At 37.1% G+C, this 25,868-nt stretch overlaps 1 protein-coding gene across 33 annotated transcripts in view; it reads left to right on the forward strand.

Moving 5' to 3' along the window:
* SOX5 (SRY-box transcription factor 5) overlaps nucleotides 1–25,868 on the forward strand; it is a 1,024,889-nt gene that overhangs the window by 987,602 nt on the left and 11,419 nt on the right. For all 33 annotated transcript variants that reach the window (XM_086713854.1, XM_086713857.1, XM_086713848.1 and 30 more), the window contains 3 exons: nucleotides 4,075–4,220; nucleotides 21,420–21,528; nucleotides 24,553–24,726. In XM_086713854.1, the coding sequence (XP_086569980.1) occupies nucleotides 4,075–4,220; nucleotides 21,420–21,528; nucleotides 24,553–24,726 (429 nt within the window). The remainder of the gene's footprint in view (nucleotides 1–4,074; nucleotides 4,221–21,419; nucleotides 21,529–24,552; nucleotides 24,727–25,868) is intronic.

Raw genomic sequence — 25,868 nt, forward strand, 5'->3', positions numbered from 1 at the left:
TAAGGTTACAGGATCTCACAAACGTTTTACATTAATGATCCCTAACCTACATTTCCCAAATCTCATTTGAGTATTAACTGGAAGTCATGTTGACCTTTACTTTCCCACTTCCCTCCTAAGATTGAGGCTCACCAAACCTCTCCTAAGTACATACCCTCCTTCTGATCCTATCTTACGATGAAGTTGGTGCCTAAATATATAATTAAGGCAAAATAAAATGTATCAAGTGATCATTTGGGGCATTTTGGACTCTGATGGCATGACCCCTTTTCCTTGAAACTCTGGACCAACAAGAAATGATATCCCTTCACAGATTTTATCATTATTGTCAATGTCATACAATAAGACTGCTGAGGGTGAGCATATAGAGAAAATGCAAGAGAAAAGAAAAAGACAGGAATTAACATTTTTTACTGCCTCCTCAGGTACCAAATGTTATCTACTCCTTCACAAAATGTGTAATTTCATTTAATTCTCCCATCAATCTTACCTTCATCTTACAGTTAATGGAAATGGAAATCCAATGACATCAAGTGTTCTATTTGGCAAATGTCACACTTTCCAAACCCAGATACTTCTGAATCCAATGCCCAAATCCTGCCCATTTCACTATGCCATTTTGTAAATAAACTGACAGTGAGTAACTCTCATGGACCATTATGCAAGACTGTATTAACTCATTTACTCTTCACAAATTTATATTATCTAGTCTCTAGGTGTTATCTCCATTTAACCAATAACATAATTGAGACTGAAAAGGGTAAAACAGCATGTACAATTTATATAGCTTGTAAGTGGCAAAGTTAGGATTTCCGTTCAGGCTTATCCAACTCCAAAATGCAAACTTTTTCTGAAAATTGTAACCTTGGACCAAATCAAAGGAGAGATGAAGAACAGATCCCAGGCAAGGATATGAAGATGGAGAAGTCAGAGAGGAAAGGGGATCCTGCGCTGTGATAAGAAACAAGGAAGAAAGGACTTTCTAGAATGAGGGGATCGTCAGTGCTGTCATTCTGCAAGGCATGGCTAATGTCCCTTGGATTTGGCTGTTTAAAAAAGCAAGGAAGCTGAAACAAGATTGTAGCAGAAATGGAAGAGTGAGGAAGGAATGGGGAGTGTGGTAAGAATCTTAGAAGGTAAAGAGAGAGAGAGAGTTGGAAATAGAAGGCAGCACAAAATTGAGAGAGACTTTATTTGCTTTGTCTCAGGTGGAGAAAATGAAGTACTTACAAGTTGAAGTGGTTAGAGACGGTGGAGAAGTTCAGATACAGGTGACAGAAATGTGAAAGAGAATGACCAATGGTGAAGTATAGAAATCTAGAACACGAGCTTCGGGGGTTTGCCTTGAATGAAGGTAGAGGCAACATTTTCACTGAAGCAGGAGGAGGCAGTGGGCAGAAAGGGAGACAGATTTGAAGCGAGCATGGGTAGGAGTCACGGTATGGGTGGGGCAGGAAGGTGAGAGCTCAGCCCTTATACTGGTGTTTCCAAAATCAGAGGGGAGGCCATTTGCCAAGAGAGAGGGAATCGGCAAGATTGATAATTTGGTGACTGTGACGAGAACAGAATGTAAAGAAGCAGCAAGCGACCCTGCTATGATTCAACTCTGTGATGTATAAAATGCCTTTAAGATTTAACACAGCAGATACAAATGTTAGATTTCATATAGCATTTTAGGTAATACTCCAAAGTCTCTAAAAGCAGGAATGTTTCTTTTAAAGTGGATGCCCATTTCCACCTGCATAGGAATACACACCTCAAACTGGAAATAGACATTACGGAACATATGTGTGTCAGTTATTCACCTCCATATAATTTGCATCCCTTTTGCATCTATATTAATCATTTTTTCTGCACAACGTTATCTTGGCAGCACCCAAAAAACATAAAGAATTCATACTTTTATTCAACGCCATGTGCCAAACAATTTCAAAATGTACTTGTGCTCTGGAGAAGCTAAATAGACTGCATGATGCCAGGTTGTACATAAACAGGGGTTAGAGGATAGGAAAATCAGGCTGATCATCTTCAGATCTTTCACCAAATGAACATATACTGAGACCACCACTGTCATCTAAGAGCCGTATTTCTTTCTAGAGTAGTAGTGTTCATGAACAGAATAAGTTCAAGAATAATATATTAAGAAAGTTGTTCAAGAGAACCAAGACAGGATGTTGAGGATAATATAAGGTTAAAAACAACCATAATTTAAAGTAAACACTAACCCTAAAGGCTTGACCTGGGTCTAAATTGTTGTTTACAATTTATAATGTGTTTATTTGTAATTTATATTGAGCAATGAGGTTTTGTATTTTGAGCATTTATAATGAGCAATGAGGTTTTGTTCTTTGAATAAGTTCCAATGAATTTAGCTCTGAAAAGCAAAACATATAGTAGCTTTCAAGGCTCCCCTTTCTGTCGCCTACACTGGAACTAACTTATCTTTTTGCCTCAAGGAGATCAGAGGATGAGGTCTAGTCTGTGCATAGCATGGGGGTGGGGGGAAAGCACGGATCATTTAGAAACCTTCCTGCACTGAAGCACTGCACTAATCTGACATCAGCTTCTTCAATAGAATGTTTAAGCAGCAAGAAAGTATTCTATGTTTTTTGGCAATCAGCAGATCAGATAGAAGAGTCTAGCAATACGATGAGGATGTGTAATCTGACATGATTAGACAAGGCTCTTTAGTACCAGAACATTCATAATTGAGACAAAGAAAGAGTATTAATAACACTTTCCTAACACGGCAGTTAGCCATTTTATATTTCCTTTCTTTAATCTTAGTGTTTTTCAACAAATCATGGGATTTAATAGCGTGTTTTGGCAGATTAGAGGATTTATGGCCCAGATGTTTTTTGTTCTAAAAATGGATTAGGGTGTAAAGTTTGCTGGAATCCATGGAACATGTTGAGGCAAGCCGGTCATTTTATGTGTGATTAGTGCCTGCCTTCTGTCTCACAGTCCCTCCATCTGTCACAATTCACCAATGGATCTGGTTAGATTTAGCCTCATGTCACAAACAAGTCCCTTTTCTGGGCAATTTCATATTATAGATTCAGTTTATGCCATTTTATGCCCTAGTTAAAAGATAGGGAGAGTGAAAGATGATATATTAGCTTCCCTTTCAATATTTACAAAACAGTGTTTTCCCATCGGTATTCTACCCTAAAGTCATGCAGATTATCATAATAATGTGCATCAAATAAATAAGTGACCAGTGTGAACATTAAGGTAAAAATTAGTTTTGCTCCTCAAACCTCTTCTTTAAAAGAAATTATTTTGGCAATTTTTCTTTTCTTTGTTTTTGTTTTTTTTTTTTCTTTTAACTAATTTTGGATTATGGAGCTATAGACAAGTTGGTCATTTGACCATCTTATGAAAAGTGTGAATTAAATGTGAGTGTAGTTTTCAGTAGCCACAATTTCTGATCGTACAATTCACAGGTATTTGGTTACATTCCATGCTTGAAATTTAGCCTCTTACAAGTTTGTATCCATAGCAAATCACTGCCACCTGTGGTTTATTTCACCATCAATGGTGGGGGGGGGGGCGGTGAGGGGATGATCTCCTTTCACTTAGTTAATAATGATTTATTCCTTCTGTACATAACACAGCTAATAGTGCTATGTACAAACTCTAAACTGACCTTTCTAACACTGTGAGAATGTCGGTAATTAGAGTGATAATCATCAATACCCATATCCTGCAGTATGATCCTTACATGAAAACAAGTATCAAAGATAGGTTTTATTTGGGCACTACAAAACATTCAGATAACTGAAAGTTTACTTAAAAATTATATTGTGAACTTTCCAAGCATGTAGAAAAAACTATATTTCACTTAAATACTGTGTATGCATTACAGGTACTTGGCAGCATGTTCACGTATGACTGTGTGAATCAGTCATTATCAATTACTCATTCGTTCATTCGTCGTAGACAGATGACACTAAAAAATTATTATGTGCCAGACACTAGCCATTACGCAAAAAGGACGTGGTTTTTATGGTTAAAGGTTAAGCTCTCCATGCCTTTATACAAAACATAGCCTTTGTTCTGTCACACCTTCAGGTTATTTAAATGACCATGATGCTGTCACCAAGGCAATCCAAGAAGCTCGGCAGATGAAGGAGCAGCTTCGGCGGGAGCAACAGGTGCTTGATGGGAAGGTGGCTGTTGTGAACAGTCTAGGTCTCAATAACTGCCGGACAGAAAAGGTTAGTTCATAAAAGATCTGACTTTCCAAAACTACTTCCGTTGCCTGAAAGCTTTTCTCCTTTGTTTTCTCACCTCACCATCCTCAGAATGATGCCTCTCCCTCCTTTTCCCCCCGCTCTGTCAATACAGAAAAATCTCCATGCCCATCCTAATCAAAACCATCTGCAAATGAGAAGAGTTATAATTCTCTTCTATCCATGTCCAAACTTTATTGACAATTAATATCCCCCTGTCTGCCATCTGTTTGCATTAAAATGGAATGGCATTTGAAATATTTGAGTCTGAGTGAAAGTTTTGCTCTACAGAGATGCTTAACTTGTATTTGGGGATGAGCTGGATTTGAAAATCCTGAATCTTCTTTAATCAGCATAAGCTTGGATGATACCCACGCTCACAGTCTAAGTAACTAGGATCCTGAGCTTGTCATAATATGTTTCCACTGCAAAGCACGGTCAAGTTTTAGATGACCGCACAGTTAGAAATTCTGACTGTATTATAAAACAAAATGTGCTTTTTAAAACTTGGACATTGTTGTTATGCCTAAGCCCAGTGAAACTTCTGAACTCATCTGAGATACATTAATTTCAAATTCTTGTGTCTAAGCTGCATGGTATTTTATTCAGAAAAATATTATGTTATTATAGAATGCTCAGAGAGATGTACTTATGTTGGTAATATGTGATTTATTTTGAATTGAAATTTTAAAATATTACCGAGTCTCCTTTTGACAATTCTATAGCTAAAGAGACACGGTAAATAAGAGGAAAAAAAAATGATCAGCTACTTAGCAGCAACTTGAAAGTTAACCGTCATGGGAAGCTTGTGAGTCAAACAGTATTGTCCAGAATGAGCAGATTGTTAATTTGATAGCTTTCTGGTTTCCCAGGTTTTATATGGAATTTGATGTGCAATCTCTAAGCTTACAATCTGCATAGCGAAAGTGAAATATATGTGTGATCCTGTCACAACTGTACTTTTCCTCTGGTCCAAACATGGGTCAAAAGGATGGGGAAATGATTTTAATTCTGCTCCGTTCCTGGAGGGGAGAGCAAAGCATGGTTAGGTACACATCCCTTGCAGTCACACAACATAACAAGAGCGACATTGGTGCAGCAAGAAGGGCACAAAATTTTTCTAGCTAAGCACCAGAAGGGAAGGGGGAAAAGCAACGTGACAGCTCTAAGAAGGAATGATAGCAAGCATGAAGGAATTTATATTCAAATATTTAAACATTCTTGAAAGGATGCTTGAACAGAAATTCCTTTTCTCTGCTCCCCATGTAGAAATGAGTTTAACACTCAGCCAGATGCTAATGCGAAGTGACTCAAGCTATTCCTCGCAAGCATAGCTAAATTGCCGTTATTTGTTAAGCGCATTGAATTCAGCTGTGGATACAGCAGTTGGTTGCATTCAGCAAGCATCTGTACCCTTTTTTTTTTTTTTAATCCTCCAAAGCAGAGACAACTCTACCTATCTCCCCCCTCTCCTCCCCTGTGCTGGCTGGGAATTGTCAAGTGACAACCGACCAAATCCTTTTGGACAGGAAGCCTTCATCCTGAGTTCTATATACTTGCAAAACAGGCCTTGTGGTTGGATCAGGGAGCCCATTAAAAGCACTTTGATGGTATGGAAATTCATCTTCATGAAGCTCCTAGGCCCCTAAGCAGCATGCTGTTTAGCTGTGGTTACAGATCAGTCATTCAGATCGGAGGGCAATAATTGTGCTGACGGCTTGTAAGGCAATGGAAGTACATAAAATAATCCTGGGCCCTCCACCATGGCACTGCGAGTTAATCTTCCCTAATACAGATCAGCTGTTGTTCTAACACATGACTTTATGCCGGCTCCAGTGACTCTGCTCAGCCTTTTGATTAAGTAACAGGAGTGGAGCCATCTGCATTCACTTTACTCCATAGTTGTCCATTGTTAGGGAACTTTATTTCCACTTCTTGTTCCACTTGTTCCAAGCATACTTTATCTCTCTGATTAGCACCTTCTCTATTTGCGCTGCAGGAGTGAGAGTTGCCTCTTGTTGAAAGCTACTGCCTTCAGTGTTCCTTTCTCTTTTGTAGAATTAGAACTTTTTAGAAATCTGTTTTTGAAGTAATACCTGCCAAAATCTGTTGGCCAATTAAGATATCTCCAGTCCCAAGAATGTTGTCCTTCCCAGATCTCTTCACCGTGCCCTTTCAGTGCGACTGAGTTATGTCATCAGCAACAGTCTTGTATTTTTATGTTTTTTTTAAGTGAAAATCTTAAAATAGGAAAGTGAAACAGTTCCATTATTATAATAGCATGGCAAACTTTTGTAAGGTGTAAGTAAATATTTTCAGCAGACGATTCTGAATGACTCCTTGGTACCTGACAGTGAAAGTGTGATTTTTGAAGCTCTCCCAAGAAGCAGGTATTAACTGTGCTTGCCCTTTCCTATTGAACTAGCTTGCTTGTCATTTCTACAATATTAATGATTGATCTATGTGCAACTCCTGGGAATGCGATAATGTCAAATTTATGTTCTTTAATTAATACCTGCTGTGTATGGGGGGTGGTATTATGTACTTGAACAGGAAAGTATGTTCTCTGCCTTTATGACGTATATGGTTTAAATCAAATTATTATTTTGACTGTCAGTCATGGCACCTTTATGTTTGTGAGCCTACTTATAGGAAGTGAATAAAGGCCCCACCCATTTTCTTTGGTATATCAGATCAATTCTGTACCTGAGTTGACAAAGGTGGCTGCCTATTCTTCCACATAAAGTGACATCACTTTGCCATCCCGTTGTTAATGTCCTAATACCTACCTTTTTAATAGATTTTTATATTTGCCTGGCTTTATCCATGGCCAAAGCATAGGTAGATGAGTAGTTGGTTTGGAATTTTGCTTCTGTTTGAAAGACATAAACAGAATAGATGGTAAATTTCTGCACTGTATCATACCATTTGAATCCCAAAAGGACATTTCTCTCACTAAAGCAATATTCCCAATTTCCAAAACCCGGAAAGTATGGGAGATGTAAGGAGACGGGGAGATAAAAGAAAAAAAGAAAGGATCTGGGAGAAAGGAAAGGGGAAAAGAGAAGAAATCCAGCCTGGCGCTCTCATCTGTCCAAAAGGTGATTAGCACAACCTGAGACCCAGATAGTTGGAATCTGCAGTGCAGATCTGTTTTCTTGAGTACGCAAACCTTATACACAGAAACTTTTCTCCACATTTCAAATGACCAACATGGTTGTCCCAAGTAGAGAGTCGTAATTCTGAAAAGCTGTAATTGGTAGTAAAAACAATTAGAGGTGTGAAGATAGGGACAAATGTTTTCTAGTAATATGCACCAAAACACATAATGAAAGTCATTTTTACTAAAACACATTTTAATTGAAGACTTCTAAAAGATTTTTCATTTTTTACTTTTCTTGGAAGTGTGTCAACATACCCAAAAACTGTGTATGTCAGGTTTCTTGGAAACTCTGGGACACAGTGTTATTTATAATTGTCATTTCAGGTTAATTATAGCCTGATTGCATATTCGGATAATGTTATCTTTTATCACATAGCTCTTCACAGATTAGTGTTATGGATGAATAAAAAATCTTCTCAGGTAGAAAGAATCAGAAAGACTCTCATACATTTGGCTTGTCAAAACCACCTGCTTTGCTTCATTAACACCCGCCTGGCACAGTCTTGACCATATGATCAACTGCATACTCAGGTTCTGACCTTGTGTTTGAAGGTAGCCATAGTTAAGAGGGAATCATAAAGTCCTCAGTTTTTGTCCTGATACCACTAGGCAGTACTAGTATAATAGAAACCCAATGCACTTGAAATAGTGCAGAAATTTCCAGAAATCTCCTTGCTTATTTCCCTCACCCCCAATGTAGTTAACCTGGGAGAATGATGCCTATGCTGTGGTATTTGGTAGACATGTGTTTCATTACATGCATCAGGAAGTCTAAACACAATAGCTTCAACAAATAATGATTCATTTTTAACACATAATGAAGTTCTGGAGTGGGCAGTTCATGGTGTTAGTTTATCAGCTCAGCAATGTCAGGGTTGAAATCTCTGTGATTCGCTTAGTTTTTCCCTTAGTGTCATAAACTGGTGCTCTACCTACAACCATGCCAGCTCAGGAAGGAGAAGGAGTTTTCTCTTTGCTCTTTTCAGGCCTCTTTCGCATAGAGATGTTTTTCCTCCCTCCTTCATTCACATTGGAGTGTTTCTTACGTTATTCACATAGAGATGTTTCACTGCACCCCTGAAGCTGACTTCCACAAACATCTCATTTGGGTAGAAATGGGTCCTACGCATTCCTTTAAGACAATTACTGGTCAAAGGAAGAGAACTTGCCTTAAGTTTACCAGGAATGAAATTTTGGGACAGAATTAGAGACCTTATCCTCCTAGAGAGCAAGGGATATCTTAAGATCAAAGAGTATGTTGACAGAGAAGAAAAGGACCAGAATGGCTATTAAGAAAAGGCCATTGAAAGCCACAGCTGCATTATAAAAATATCAAAGCTCTCAAACATTTTCTTTATAAAACCTGTTTGTTTTCATTATATTATATTTGTGGTCATCTAACTACTTTTGCTCTTGTGCCATTACATGTCCCCAGGGCCTCATACCTTGTCTGTGGTCCGTAAAGAATTAAGTCGCACATAAGCATGTGCGCACACATACATGAAAACGTTGCTTAGGTGACAGGTTAAACCAATGAATATGTGTTCTCACACATGCTTTCTACATGTTAAGGCCAACTGTGGTCCTACTTTCATATATAAAATTGATGCCACTCACAAAAATAAACCTACAGATGTGTGCATCTGTTTTTTAAGGTAGAGAATTTATCCACCAAGCAAATATTAATCGCCTACAGTGTACTTGAAATCTAAATGCCTACCCATGCTATGAATTCATCTATTACTCCAAATAATAATACCTGGCAAAATGCCTTACTTTTCCTTCTGAGGTTCTGTGAACATTCATTGCAAATTTCCATAGAATAAGGTGAAAATTTAGCAAATAAAAGGTATATTTTAAACAATAAACCTTGTTTATTCAATATACCTTGTTTATTCAATGTTTATTGAATAACATTGTTTATTCAATAACAATGGCAGTTTCTCTTTCACTTGTCAGTCATACTCATGAGAAGCCTTTCCAAATATCATATGGACTAATTTGTAAACAGAGGTTAATTTTTATAACCCTGGCACTTGGAAACTTCCATTACAACCTCCTCTTTTTCTGCTATTGTCAACTTCTTTCTTTCCCTTTAACGTAACGGAGTGCCAAACATGAAATGACAGTGGCCAATGTTGACTTAATGTGGATGTTTAATAATGAAAAAAAGTGTGTCAGTCCCAGCATTAGTTACAAATGGCAGTAAGTGTATCGGATGGCAGGCCTGTAATAATTTTACATCCATCATTCTTTCCTGATGCTTCGCTGGCCATCTGATGGATGGGGCCAGCAGTGTTAACTCTTCAGAAACTGACACAGTGTATCTAGTTCAGCATTATCTAACACATGCTCCTTCCCTTAGATAAGGACAAGGCATGTGAGGAATTGTGAATTACAGGTTACGCTTTGAAAAAGTGACTGTGAAGGAACTCATGTGTCTGTGTTCAGTGGAAGATACTACAATTAATTAATGATTTATAGATGGCTTTTGTAGATGTTGCCTTTAGTCAAAATGAATTAGAGAAGTCAAATTAGAACCAGCTATTTCAGTGGTTAGAGGAAAAAAATCACGAAGGAGAAAGGCATGTTAGGTAAATCCTGCACGAGGAAGTGAGATAGATCATCACAGCACCCTGGCAAAGCAGGAGCTTTTTACCTGGGGGTGGGGGGTGAGGGGGGCGCCAAGTTGTGTGTGAGCACGCATGTGTGATTTTTAAAAAGCTCCCCAACTTTTAAGTCTGCTGGTTGGAATTTGTCTAGGAAAAACTACAGTAACACAAATTATTAATAGTATTTCTTTATAAAAGTATTATTTTTTAATCTCTACATTTGCATATTAATTATTCCATGACTTTAAAAGATACATAAAATCTGATGTTGAATGCTTGCTTTTTTTTATAATTAGAGGCTCTCTACTCTGAAAATTTATATAAAATGGATAGGGAACTGCTTTCTAGGCAACTGATTATTAGGAAATCTAGACCAGCTTTTTATGTGCAAGTTGGCATTTGATCCTTAGGTTTTCTTTTCTTTTGTTTTTCATTCATAAAACCTTCTTAATTCTGAGTGTCTTAGCTAGGGAACACTTCTTATGGGACAGGAGGGGAGAGGAAAACCCCTTAGTGAATATTATCAGCACAGAGCAGCCAGTTTTCAAAGACCATGACAAAAAGGCGAATAGGTATTATGTCATCACCCATCCATCACTCTATATGTCAGCCTTTCAATAATTCCAATCGACATTCTCGACAGGCTGGTGCAAGTTAAAGGGGCTGTTTGTTTCTAGAAATTGAGTATGGGCTGTCTATAGCCTTTTGTTCCAGATGGTTTTCTTCTGTGTCTTTTCATTTCTTTCTTTTTTCTTTCTTTTCTTTTTGGGGGTATTTAATTGAAATACATGCCGAGTTTGCAGACTGCAAAGATCAGAGCTGTTTTCGTCCAGCAGTGGTAACTATGCATTAAACATTTTGATTTGTTTGAGCTTGAAGTTTAGTCCTTTTTTGCCATTTGCTTCATGGAGTTTGTGTATATTTACAGCCTCTGCATTTAATGGCCACATGCCTTATTTTCACAGATGGCCAGTGGAAGACTTTTTCTTTCTCTTAGTATAGCCCGCTTTCAGTTTTGCTACATTTGTCACAGTGCCACAACTTGCAGCTAGCAAGTGCCCACGCTTGGTGGGGAGCAATTATGGTGTGAGTTTTTAAGGAGCTTTTTAAAGGTTTTTTTTTTTTCCAGTAAACTTTTTATGGTTTAATTTTCAAGCCTAGAAAAGCTGTGCATGTTTTCAAACAGAGAGTCTTGTGTTCTTTACATCATTCTGGTAGAGGGGTTAGTGCAGGATGGTCCAATAAAATGAGACACACAGGGCATGCCAAATTGGGCTTTCGGATAGACACCCACAGGCCTCTCTGATGATTGAAATTGTCTGTGCATTTAAAGACATGATAGGCTTACAATAGTATTCCTGAAAAAAGCAAGTTTGAAAACACCATGTAGAGAACGATCTAGATATTTTTAAAGTATATTTCTATGTTGCATGTTAAAAAGGCTAGAAGAATAATACGCAGTAGTCATGCCAAGGTGATGGGGTTGTAAATTGACATACATGTGCCCACATTTCCATTTTTCCTAATTCCCATAAGGAAAGTAAATCACTTTTGTTGTTGGACCAGACATTTTCTTTTTATAAAAAAAAAAAAAAAAATCTGTTAAGAATGGTCTTTCCTTCTTTTCTCCCTTGGTCCTTTCCTCATCCCCAAGATGGAATAGTCATCTTAGAGACATTTAAACATTAAAGCACTGAAATGATACAGACGTTTGTTTTTTTCAGTTACCTTCTTATATTTACTAGATGTGTTATATTCTCTATTGTCGTGTATTGCAAACTACCAAATCAGATTAAAAATTATGAGGAAAATGTTCTGAATTTAGCATGTATTTCAAGGATCTCCTTGATCTTTTCAATCATAGCTCTTCTCTTTTTTTTCCCCACAAATGAGAAAGACTTGTTTATGAGTCATAGGAATAATAATGGCTACTGATGTTTATTTTGTGCTTTACCCTTTCCCAAGTGATTTCACATCAGCTTTCAGTCTCATACTGTAATATGAGCAGAACAGTATTCCATCTTTATTTTAAAAATAAAAATGAGGAGCGCCTGGGTGGCTCAGTCGGTTAAGCGTCCGACTTCAGCTCAGATCATGATCTCATGGCTTGTGAGTTGGGCCCTGCGTCAGGCTCTGTGCTGACAGCTCAGAGCCTGGAGCCTGCTTTGGATTCTGTGTCTCCCTCTCTCTCTCTCTGACCCTCCCCCACTCATGCTCTGTCTCTCTCAGTCTCTCAAAAATAAAACTGAACATTAAAAAAATTTTTAATTAAGAATAAAAATGAGATTGGAGATTACAGGAATTCCAGTGGAAGGTCAGTTTTTAAACCAAGGTCTTAGGGCTTGAAGTTCAGTCTGTCTTCTAATGGACCGGGCTGAAGAAGTTCAAGAAAGTACCCCTGCCTGATGATTAGCTCCTGGGCCAGTGTTGGTCATGTGTATTATGTAGTATGATTTGAGGCTTTATTAAAAAATCTAATTTAAGGGACGCCTGGGTGGCTCAGTCGGTTGAGAGTCCGGCTTCGGCTCAGGTCATGATCTCATGGTTTGTGAGTTCGAGCCCTGCGTGAGGCTCTGTGCTGACAGCTCGGAGCCTGGAGCCTGCTTCAGATTCTGTGTCTCCTCCTCTCTCTGCCTCTCCCCCGCTCATGCTCTGTCTCTCTGTGTCTCTCAATAATAGATCAACTTAAAAAAAAAAAATCTCCTTTAAGCAACCACCATCTCCACAATTCATACATTGTTCTTCCAACTACTTTGTTTTTCCTGTGTCAGCTCCCTTTCTGGGTCTCTCTTCCTCCACCGCACACAAGAGGAGGAGCAAAGAAAACAAAAAGAACATGCTCCATCTTATTTATTTTGCTTCTCATAAGCAGTGCTGATAAAACATGTGAAGTTGTAGCTGTTTATTAAATTGAAATTTTAAATATCCATTCTAATCTGTATTTTTTCTCTCCCTTCCCTTGAAACAACCACAGATAATTGAAAAGTGAACAATAACTCCGATGTGCCCATTTCTATTTGTCAGACCCAGCCTTTCTGGACCAAGCCATGACTCTTTCCAATAGTCCAATTGTATTTATTTAACTGAGGTAACTACTGGCTACTAAGGCTACATTCATAAGAATGCTAGCAGTTTTATACCTTTTATTCCATGAAATGGAAAAATGAAAGAAAAAAATTCTGTCTGTACATTTCTGTATCTCAATAACTGAGTTATCCATTGTTTATAGAATAATTAATATAAGACAATATTCAGGTTTTGTGTTTACATCTATGCTGCCCTCCCACCTACCGGACATCCTGTGTCAGTTATAAATTCTATTATTTTTCTTTGTTGGCCTCCTGTTTTTCTCATGTTAACCCTTTTGATTTAACTCAGTGTGCAGTGTCTATATCTGCCCTGCTTTGAAATATAACAAAGTCTTTTTTTTTTAGATTTTGGTTGGATGCTGACCACATACACAAACATTTGAAAACTTGAGTCTTAGTTTTTTTCTTCTTCTGCCTTCTCTCCTCCACATGTACACACCATAAACACAACTGTGACAAATAAGCCAGGGCCAATATTTTGCCATGGCAGTGTTCCTGTGTACCTTCTTTGTGACTGATTTGTTTTCCGCAGATTGCTTTGAGTGGCCTTTTTGTGCGTTACACCCCCAGGCCTCAGCACCTTCTGCCTCTCTCTGGCAGAACCTTCTTCCTCTCTCCTTAAAACTTACTCAGTTTTAAGGACTAAATTAGCAACGTTGAATTTGGGTACATAAGTGTGTCTTTCACAAAGTACCTGAATCAGTAAGTCTGATTGCTATTTGACAGTCTCTTCACAAAATATACCTCAATAACTCAAGGTTTTTTCATAATTTGCAATATCTTCCTTGACTATAATAGAATGATTGTAGGTTTCTCCATTATAAGTGGAGTGCCCTTAAGTTTTGAAACTTAAAAACTTTTAAGGAACTGTCATTTATGGATAGAGAAAATATTTATAGTTTTATACATTGGTCGCATTGTTTTTGTTTTATTTTAGGGAGTGTCCAGAAAAGTAGGATATAGAATTGAAGGTTTGAAAGAAAATGAAAAGGCCTTGAATCCAACCTGTCATCTGATGTTGCGTTTCCTCTTCCATATTTTTAATATGCTAGGCAGGTGGTCATATGGCCCATACTTGAAAATCTCCAGAAAGGGGAATTTTTTTTTACATCTTGAGCAGCTCATTTAATGGACAGAGACTTGTGACTATTAGACAACTCTTTGTGGTTCATTATCTTTCACCTGATAACTTAAAACCATTGGTCATTGTTGTATCTCTTGACTACGTATGACCAAATTCTATCCCTTTCTCACAATACCAGGCCTTGATTTTTTTTTTAAATAAGTTAATTCTTAAGATATTTAAAGACAGATGTTTTTGATCTGCTCTTCCCACCTCATTCAACTTTCTTTTTCATTGGCCCCATGCAACTTCTCCAGCATGACAATAAGGGGATTGATAGGAACATAATCCAAAGCCCAAAATATTATGGCCATCGAGCATCATGGTCTACATTCTAATTCCTATAGAAAAATAAACTGAAGTCGTTATAACGTTGTTTTTGTTACTGAATCCATACTCGTTTTTTATTGTCACTACATCCTCTACTAATTACTCTTAGCTAATTTTTATAACCATCAGCTCTGTCTTTTCTGGAATATCCATTAACTGCTCAGGTCATTGTTCCTCAGATTTCTCTCTTCTTTCATGAAAAACAGAATTATTTGTCATTAGCTTTCTAATATTTCTCATACTTTAAAACCAATTATTTAAAATCATAAATCTGCATTCATCAATTCCATCTACAAGTCTTGGAAAATTATTCATGTATATTAAGACTTGAGTTCATACTAACTGTGTTTCCTTCAAAACCATTCCATCTACAACTTCACAATACTTTTTAAAGAAAATTTGATCTGCCAGTACATTTCAATTCGATCCGATTGCCTGATGAAACTAAGTTTCTAAGAAATGTAGCTAAAATATTTATTTGGGTAAATATTTATTAAAATGAATACTTAGCTTCAGGAAACATTTCATGAAGATGGCTACCAAATTTCATAAAAGGAAATTAGACTGTGGAACAAAATTATGTGTTCTGATGCATGATTTTCTCCACTAGGGGAATCTCTGAATTTAGAAAAAGAAAGCATCAAGATTAGATAAGGCTGATTTTGTAGATGACTAGATTAGAGGACATTTATGGACCTTTCCAACCCCTTTGCTCACATATCTCTATGATTGATTCTCTGATGGAGAAAATGATTGGAAAATATTCCTAAGGAATACCAGATTTCAGAGTATCAACGTGTCTGGGAATATCCTAGTGGATACATTTACATTTGGCCAGAGTAAAATTAGTGAGTGATTTCTTCAATTTGCATTTTTGTTATTCTTGGAGAGAAGTGTGTGTGTGTGTGTGTGTGTGTGTGTGTGTGTGTGTGTGTGTGTTTTAGAGAGAGAGAGTGAGAGGGAGAAAGAGAGAGTATGTATTTGTATATAATTTATATACAATTTGCAAGAAAGCCTTTTCTCCCATTTGTGCTGTTAGATTATGTGGGTGGATGGTTATTTTTTACAAAAACAGTGTTCTCAGTAAGCAAGGGTGAAACTGAAAGGTTGAGGGGATAGACATATGCATTATTTCTTTATATTTTACTTAAGCTTATGAGAAAAATCTCCAACTGATAAATCATTATGACATTATAAATAATCTTTCATCTTCTTTGGTGGTCTGTGAGGCTCACATAATTGGAGGGTTAAAAACCTTTTTTGTTTCATTCTTCCTCCTGTGTCATTAGTATAGAAGTAGACCGTAAAAAAAAAGTGCAGCCAGAAGGGGTTTAACTGTTACTGAGTCAACATTTGACAGTCACACTCTATTCTGTCATTTCATGCATGTGCTTTTTATGAGTTTTATAGCTTTGTGAGCTTTATTTCAGGGATGTCCATTATGATAGCTAATCCACAGCCCATCTCTTTCTGTCTATGTGTGTCTGCTGGGGAGCAAAGCTCATCAACTTATATGAATCCCAATTTCAAGGAGTAATAGAGGAACCATTTACTCATGCATTGTTTAATTTCGGATTAGGTAACTCTTAAACTGGAGTTTTCGTGGGGTTTTTTGTTTTGTCTTGACTGCTCTGTGAAATACCAAAACAGGATGTTCATTTGAGCCTTCATAAATGGCGAATTTTTAATTATTTTCTGTATAAGTTGAAGTAATGGAATAGGAGAAAATTTCAATTTAAGTATGTACTAGACTTATAAGCCATCATGCCTGAGCATCAATTGGAAAATAAAAAAGATTAAATACATCATTGTAGATGATGGACAAGAGGAATGAAAAAAAATCTCAACAATTTTTAGAGTTGTTACCAAAATTCTTCTTTTAAATGAGTACTTGTCCACTGCTCTAGCCATAGAAAATAAAAGACCACGGGGCGCCTGGGTGGCTCAGTCAGTTAAGCAGCCGACTTCGGCTCAGGTCATGATCTCACGGTCCGTGAGTTCGAGCCCCGCGTTGGGCTCTGTGCTGACATCTCAGAGCCTGGAGCCCGTTTCAGATTCTGTGTCTCCCTCTCTCTCTGCCCCTCCCCTGTTCATGCTCTGTCTCTCTCTGTCTCAAAAATAAATAAACATTAAAAAAAAAATTAAAAAAAAAAGAAAAGAAAAGACCATAACCATGACAAGTTATTTAATACTGATATTGAACTATTCCTGTAAATCATACATGCTAGAAAGAATCTTTATTTTTTCAATTTCCCTCATTGACTTTTTTCCCTAATATTAAAAGCATATATATCTTCATTTTTTAAGCTGATGAGAATCTATTGTTTTATTTAAACCCCATTTTAGGGTTTCTGGGACTCAGAGAGGATAATTGATTTGTCTAAAATAACATAGCTAATGTATAGAGCATAGTATGGTTAAGATGTGATGTTTCTGGTCCCCTAACCCATTATTTTCTATATGGGTCATTTTCTGTATTTTCAAATATTTCCCATTAATCCCTAGGGTCTTTTGGGATGCTTGGGTGGCTCATTCGCTTAAGTGCCCAGCTCTTGATTTTGGCTCACATCATGATCTCATGGTCTATGAGACCAAGCCCCTGTTGGGCTCTGTGCTGTTGGGATTCTCTCTCTTCCTCTCTATCTGCTCCTCCCCCACTCTCACACATGTGTGCAGTGTGCATACTCTCTCTCCCTCCCTTTCTCTCTCCCAAAGTAAATAAATAAACATTAAAAAAAATCCCTATGGTCTTTTGCCATTCAGAACATACAGATCTTTGCTGACTACTTCTAATCGAGTCATTGCTCACATCTCTTTAGATATTACTTGGCTTTCCTTGTTGATTCCCACCACTGCCTGGTGTCATGCACAAACAATACAATGTGTTGTTTTCTACTATGCAAGTCAATTGAAAAAGCCACAGAGCCCAAGACCAGCTGCCAAATTGCCCAAGTGAATATTAGCATATTAATAATAGTTCTTTGAAGGCTGGATTTTAGTGTGATTTATTTGATCCCAACAAACTATGTGATCTAAAAGTTTATTTTCTTCTACAGATGAGATATAATTCATTCGGGTCCTCTTTCAACTCAACATAGGATCAGAAAACTGTAAAAACTGTTTCAAGTAAAAACAGACTTTACCTAATGTTTCCCCTTGATATCAGTAAACCTGCATAATTGTCTAAGATTTGATTAGCCAGGTGGGAATCATCTTTCCAAAAGAAATCTAGTTGTTATCCAATTGCTAGCTTTATTCAAGAGAGAAAGCATATAGGTCATCTTGTTTGGTCCTTTTTTATATGCCCTCAAGCCTTTTTATTTGGACTAATTTGTAGTAATTAATATGTTTGCACCCTCTGAGATTAACCCTCTGAGATTACTCAGAGCATTTCAGAATTTTGGCAAGTATTTCTTTAAATGTGTTTATTTTTCTTTCGTTTTTGTTTTGTTTCTGATAGAAAAAAGGCAGGGGAGAGAAGACCAGTGGATCGTGTCAGTTTCAGACCAGCATTTAGATAGTATTGAAGGGCAATAAAGTAAAAGTGTTGTACTGGATATGTGTTCAAGAACACTGATCTTATAGTGGGGCGGTGCGGGGGCTGGGGTGGGGGACATGAGGTGTTCTTCTTACATACAAATTCTTGAATAATCTGTTTTTTATTGAAACCAATTGGGACTAAGAGTCTAAGTTTGGGAACAATTATCACTTTTGCCAATCAGCATTTTTTTCTGCTTCCCCAAACTCAATTTCTTGAGTTTTACCGTTTTTGGCATCTTCCCGTTTATCCCTTTTCTACCTGATATCAAACTGTGCTTGATTTGTTTCAGCTGCCTCTTTTTAGAAAAGATTAATTATAAGGACTTTGGGAATCAAAATATTACCTGTTTGAGTAATATTGGCACATTTGAAAAGATGCTTTTAAGAAGAGAAAGATTTGACCCAAGGAACAGAATTGCAAATCATTGAATTTTAGACGTGACAATGCAGAGGGGACAACCAGGGAATAGTGGCATTGGAAGGAACAGGACTAGAGGAATCTTCTCAGTGTACCAACATTTGTGCTTTATAACATTTGGCTGATTCTTTCTCCTCCTGTATACCTGAATAGATTGAATTTAAAATGTTGAGAACTATTCTATTGTTTGTTTTGTTTTGTTTTTTAAAAGTTATTTATTTATTTATTTATTTATTTATTTGAGACAGAAACAGACGGGGGGGGGAGGGGGAGAGAGAGAGAGAGAGAGAGAGAGAGAGAGAGAGAGAGAGACAGACCCAAGCAGGCTCCACACTGTCAGCACAGAGGCCAATGTGAGAACATGACCTGAACCAAAATCAAGAGTCAGAGACTGAACCAACTGAGCCACCCAGGCACCCCTTTTAAGAACTATTTTTAAATTCAACTCATTCTTCTGATGTTTCAGTATATGACCTAGACTCCTAGCCACATAATGATTTATATGTATCTCTATACATAAGAGCGGAATATAAACTTTTCTTTACTATAGGATCAATTTTCATATGGAATTATATGGTAATTATTTGCCATGTAACCACTGTGTTTTTATATAGTGCTACATATTTACCATATAACCACTTAGGTTTTGTAATATCCCCCTTACCTCAGTTCCTTAAAGTCTTCTGAATTCATTGTCAGTGAGGGTTTTTAAAATGTGCCAGTGTTACCATTTTGATGTACATCCTATTTTAAGGTGTTTTAATTAAAGGCACACCACACATTCTCCAGTTTCTCTAGTCATGTCTCATTTTCCTGTTCACATGTCTGGGAATCGGCTATGCAAAGGGTCACAAAAACAAGACAGTTTACCCTGTTAACTTCCACTCTCTGCCACTGACATGCTCTTGAGAAATATTGTAAATTCCATTTTGGGTAACTAATTACATAATTTTATTATACTGCATGTTCTAGTGGTAGATGGTTAGAGGTAAAAACTTACTGTAAAAACTGATGGTAACTTTCCTACCCATCATTTGCTAATTTTAGCCTCTTCGTAAGATGGCACAAGATTCTTAGCCCAACTTAGAAAATTTGAAGTCACTTAACATTTCATCCTTTTTCTACTCCGATTGCCTTCACTTTGCTTTTTCTTCTTAAAAGACTTTGCTTCAGAATGGAAAACTCTGTCTAAACTATGTAGCATTATTACCTTATACACCATTAAATCAAAACCTGAGAGGTGATCCATGCCTAGTACATTCCCCAAAGATAGTACAGTAAAGTCTTCATTGACTGCAGACTATCAGATCATGCTGATGGAATGTGGGGTTTGTTTTTTTTTTTTTTTTAATGTAACTGTCTTCTATTTTAATGGCTACATTTACTATGAACGGTCTGTTTAGCTGGTGTCCTTGGCGCCCCTGTTCTCAGCTGAATATATACAGCAGACTGTCTCAGCAAAAGAAATCCAGAACATAGAAATTAGCTGAAATGCCAATTTCACACATATTGGATCAGGTTCTACATTTTTAAATATATAATTTATCTCAACTTAGAACTATATAATCCTGTAGAACTAGAGTTGATACCAACTATTTTGTTTCCAATCTCCTTGCTGTGTTTGTACTAATTGACAATTAAAAATATTATTTCTACTAAGTCATGTACAGCCTTTGATGAATAGGAGCTCCAAGGCCACTAACTTGAAAGAATTTTTCTCTAGTATGTATAAATGTAATACTGTGAGAGATGTTGTAGAGATAAAGCATGTACTACATTAAGAATTTGAATACCCTAATGGTTGTTGGTGGGAACATTAGTTGGACCCTTTACCTATAATACAATTGTCTTAAATAGTTGATTATTTATTGTGTCAATAGCTGTTATGCAGTATACGGGTTCATTTGAACAGTTCATGACTGTGTTCCTCAGAAAATGAGGTAAATAATTATAAATAAACCTGACCAAATTTTATGAAATCCAATAGATGCTTTCCTTAAAACTGTTTTGGAACCAAATCATCCTCAGAGCAATGACGGAAAGTGCTAGAAAAGTTGTAAACCTTTCATTGTATGCTTTTTCTTTTCATAAAATCACCCAATTCCTTAATTGGAAGTAGTTTAGTATTTCATGTGGTTTAGATTAAGCATTATATTTTCCTTGACAATAATTTTGTTTGTAATGCCATGTTCTCCATGAATTCAAATCATGCACTGCATGCTTTTAAATGACTTGATGTCTTTGCAGATCTAATTTTGGTGTATTTGTATCTCAAATAATTCGCCAACTCAATATTTTGGCTTAGCAATCCAAATCAAATTGTGGTCCAAGTAGCAGGCACTCACATTGAATGTACAGAGACTTGACAAGCAATTAGCAATGAATATTTAAACGTCTTCATTACCCTTGCATGAGGAATGCAGATGGCATTTAGGGAGATGGCAACCAGAGGGCACTACTGTGAATTATGTTTCTATCAGTTGGTCACCTGACTATTGGAAGACTTTCTCTGGGCCCCATGCCACTCCTATACTTCTACTGTCTGGCTAAAAATAGAGCGTTCCAAATGGTGCAAAACAGGTTGCTTTTCATGAAATTACTCTGCACATTTTACCATTCAGGAAGATTGTCTCCAGGGATCCCAGCATATACCCTTTAGGCATACCAAACCCAAATGCCAAGACTATCTAGGGGATTCTAAGAATCAGAGTTCCTTCAAAAACCCTGCTCATCATTTGCTTCAGTTATCTCAGCAGAATGTGCTGAATGTGCAAAGGTGAATAAATCAATATCCCATCCCTCCCAGGAGTTAATGTATTATATATGGCCCAAGAAAAAAATGTCTTTGAATAATTATAATTTCCAGACTGAGCTCTCATTATAAATTTCTTTTTTTTTTTTTTTTTAAGGAAAAAACAACACTGGAGAGTCTGACTCAGCAACTGGCAGTTAAACAGAATGAAGAAGGAAAATTTAGCCATGCCATGATGGATTTCAATATGAGTGGAGATTCTGATGGTTTGTGAAAATTATTCATATATATACCAATAGTGTGCAGAAGTGTCTATTTAGCGTCAATTAAAACTACTAAAAAGTATGTAAGACAGCCGCCTAATACCTGATCGTTACAATAAGAGCTCATGTGTACTGAACAGTTCCCATGTGCCAAACAATCTGCTGAGTGTTCTGCACAAATCATCTCATTAATTTCTAGCACAACCTGTGAAGTAAATACTATTACAAATAAAGAGATTGGCCCCTGGGAATTTTGAATCATTTTTTCCCCCAACATAACAAGGCTGTAAGTACCAGAGGCAGATCCTGGATTCAAGATGGCACAATTCTATTTTTTTTATTTTTATGTTTTTTAACATTTTATTTATTTTTGAGACAGGGAGAGACAGAGCATGAACGGGGAGGGTCAGAGAGAGGGAGACACAGAATCCAAAATAGGCTCCAGGCTCTGAGCTGGCAGCACAGAGCCCGACGCGGGGCTCAAACTCACGGACCGGACCGTGAGATCATGACCTGAGCCGAAGTTGGCCGCTTAACTGACCGAGCCACCCAGGCGCCCCCAAGATGGCACAATTCTAAAGCAAATACTCACAGTCACTGTCTAATCTATCTCTCACTTCCCTATTTCTTTTCAGCAAACTTTTCAGAAATTTGTATCTATCTGCTCATTTTCAAGTTGTCATTTGTAAGATGCTGACCAGAATACAAGGTTCAGTGGACATCTTCAGGATTTTCTTTCTTTTTTTTTTTTTTTTTTCATTTTGAAACACTTCCCTCTTATACTGTCTATTGTACAGTCCGGTGTCATCCCTACCCTTCATAACCCAACTAGAACGCCAGCTACACAGCCTCATGCTTTCCTCACATGCCTTCTTGTTGTCTGCATCATTTCCGAACATTCTAAAATCCAAAATGACAACTAATGAAATTGATACCCTAATTTTAATCGCACAGCAAAGAAAGAAAAAGAAGAAAGTGTTATTCCTCTCACCTTGAGCCCCAGCTAGGAACTTCTCTCCACTGTCAAGTACCAAACACACATTTTAAGAGCACTGTCCTCAAATGTGTTACTATTGAAGAGGAAGTTCCCTGCATGTAGAAAAGTCTGCACCAGAGCAAACCATTAGGAAGCATACTTTAGGACAGAGGGGATTGCCTTGAATTCCCCAACATACTTAGTTGTCTCCTCTGTACCTTGGTCCCCAATTCTGCTTTTAAGTCCAGTTCTGCACCAGCTACAAAAGTAGCCAAACTTGACCAGGTAGCCAGATAATTTTATCAAAACGAATCTTATTCAATTGGATATCCAACAAAAGTCAGTGTTGTCCTAGCCTGTTGGATCCAATCATTTCCTTCTATTTTCCACATCACTTGGTTAAGATAAACCTAGCCCAAGTACATATAAAGAGCTTGTTTAGCTGTGATGAAGTTACACTATGTTCATTTTATTGCTTATGTTGCTGTAAGGTGTAAGAACAAGAAAAAGCAGATGTGCAAATGATCATTTGCTACTTACAAACCCATTTTAGGAAGATGTTGCCATATATTAGCACTCATTTATGTCAATAAAAAAGACAATGACTGGTAATAAGACATTTCATAAATTTTAAGTTGTACTAGCATGATAAAATATAAGCATAGTAATCAGCATTAAAACATCAACAATTTTGTTGCTGTTATTTGTTAAATTCAGTCATGCTTGTGTATGCAAAATATTTTCCAATCTTCATCAGACCAAAGAGCATACTATGAATGAGAAATAATGAGAAACTCCACCAACAGGTATGCTGTGTTTTTGTTTGCTGCTATAGAGGTCTTCAAGTCTGGGTAATTCTGGTTGATTCCTATTCCTTCTAATTGAGAAAAGAAAGGAAGAGGAGTATGAAGAAAGAAGAAAAAAGCAGTGCTTTGATTAATGATACAAGCTCTAGAAATCCCCAAATTATTTAAACATTTTATATGCTACCAAAATACATCTCTTCCATATTTTCTAAAGATAACCCTGTAATACTTAGTATCACAGTTCTGTGTTTTCTTATGCTTCTCCTGATTTTCTTTGCCTAAACTCAAGTATCTCTGGAAGCTGTTTAGTCTGGTGAAACTATTCTATAAAGTCATGCAAAGCCTGGAGGAATGAATGCAGCTCCCAAAGTTTCTACCCAGACTCAGTCGTGTTCTATTGTCATAAGTCTTGAAGGGAACTTTCAGGGGGTCTCCGGATAAGTTTAGATGTTAGGGAGAAAATTCAGGGGAATGAATTTTTTTTTTCACCTTAAATATGTGGCTGTAGACTTCTTAAGAAACCACAGTTGTGTACCTGTTCATTGTTTTTTCCCTACCATTTTCAAATATCTTCTGGGGAGCAGGCTATCATGGATGCATCAGCATCTTTCATGCATTTATCAGCACAAAATTGCAAAGAAATGCCAAACACATTACAGAAGATTATCTATATTGTATTTTCACCCCAAAGTTTTATTTAGCAGCATTTTATTTCTATAACCTCAGAGAGAGGAAAAGGGCATGACTACTCTGTGTTCTGACCGTCTTTAGGTAGCAGAGACACAACCTCACTTCTAGTCCATTGTGCCAAATGTGCTAGTGTTTTACAATTTTCTTAGGTTCTTCACCCATTTAATATTTACACAGTGCCAGCATGCCTACCGGTATACTCCAACTGTTCTCTTTCCATTTTGCCTCAAAGATCACGTATTCAGGTTTCTCGTGTCCTTTTGAAAGTAAATGGTGAAACAGTCCACAGTCCATTGAAGAAAAAAAAAAAGGAAAAATATATTAGAAATGGAATGAAAATGCAGATACAACAATTGCCACTACAAGGCTTAATCAGAAACTTCATAAACAAGCATCTGTGTCAAGAACTGAAAATACTATTAGCAGATATACTTGTTATATTCATATTTAATATACTAGAATAGATATTTTACAGACAAATATTCGATAGTAATGCAAAGAAGAGAATTGCCAAAAGTCTTAACACTAACATGAAGCAATGTTCTCTATTTTTAGGAAGTGCTGGAGTCTCGGAGTCAAGAATTTATAGAGAATCCAGAGGGCGTGGTAGCAATGAACCCCACATAAAGCGTCCAATGAATGCCTTCATGGTGTGGGCTAAAGATGAGCGAAGGAAAATCCTTCAAGCCTTTCCTGACATGCACAACTCCAACATCAGCAAGATATTGGGTAAGAAACGTATTGATGGTTACATGATGTATGGAATAAATGTACAATTCTGTTTTATGCAGTTGTTGAAAGGTACTGGCTTTGGAGGCCAGACAGCTCATGTTATCTACTTCTCTAAAAAGAAGCACCATTACTGAGCCTTTTCTTCTGACGACAGAGCACTTCATGTTTGTTGAGAAATGGGCCCAGTTTTTATAGCTAATTTAGTTGTGTACCTCTATATTAACTGTGGCAATATTTTTTCTTCTTTAAAATCTAGAAATTTTTGTACTAAGTTCTTAGTTCTTTTTGTATGAACTACGTAATAATGGTATTGACCGTATTCATTCTTTTCCTTTGAACTACAGAATTCTTCATGTGCTGGGGATAGAAGCATAGGTGATGGTTGTTCTGGTACTATCATTGAAAATCAGTTTAGAATGTCAGAGGACACGAGAACATGTGGTGTGTGCAGTTTTTAATTTACACTTTTAGTAGCCTTGAGCCCATTTTCAGCATCATGTAAAAAGGGACTTTCCCTACCATTGCAGCTTTCAACTTAAGAGATAATAAAGTACATATTTGCCTTACATGCATAGACACTAAAGCACACAGAAAATATGGGCGAGAGGTAAGAGTATTATAAAGAGACTTACTGTATACCAGTTTAAGTCCCAGAAAAAGGAACGAAGATTCCATTTTGTGTGTGCTGTTCACTTGACACCATCATCACTATTATTGTCATCGTCCTCATCTTCGTCACACTCATCTTCCAGATAGCCAGCTATCTGGCTATCTGGAATGAGCTAAGCAAATTTTGACTATTTACTCTCTGACTGCTAGGAGCTAAACAACAAAAACAGAATAGGAATACCTAGCTCGATCAGTAAATTTGGGCTTCAACAAATAAGTGACATTCCTCTGTGTTACTAAAGCTTTACTAAAATCCATAATGCACTTGGAATTACATGTACTTAACGCAGATAAGTGCTCCTTTTGATCCTTTACATTAAGGAACTGGTCATCTAAAAGTGGTTACTAAACATATACATGTGTTTTTATGCTCCCATATTCTCAAATTCTCATGTTACTGGGTGGTACTGGATGCCATCCAGTTCACAGCATGCATTTGTAGTGAGACCAAAACAAACAAACAAAAAACC

Source organism: Puma concolor, chromosome B4 (genome assembly GCF_028749965.1).
Source record: "Puma concolor isolate L17-30 chromosome B4, mPumCon1.1.hap2, whole genome shotgun sequence".
Taxonomy (NCBI): Eukaryota; Metazoa; Chordata; class Mammalia; order Carnivora; family Felidae; genus Puma; species Puma concolor.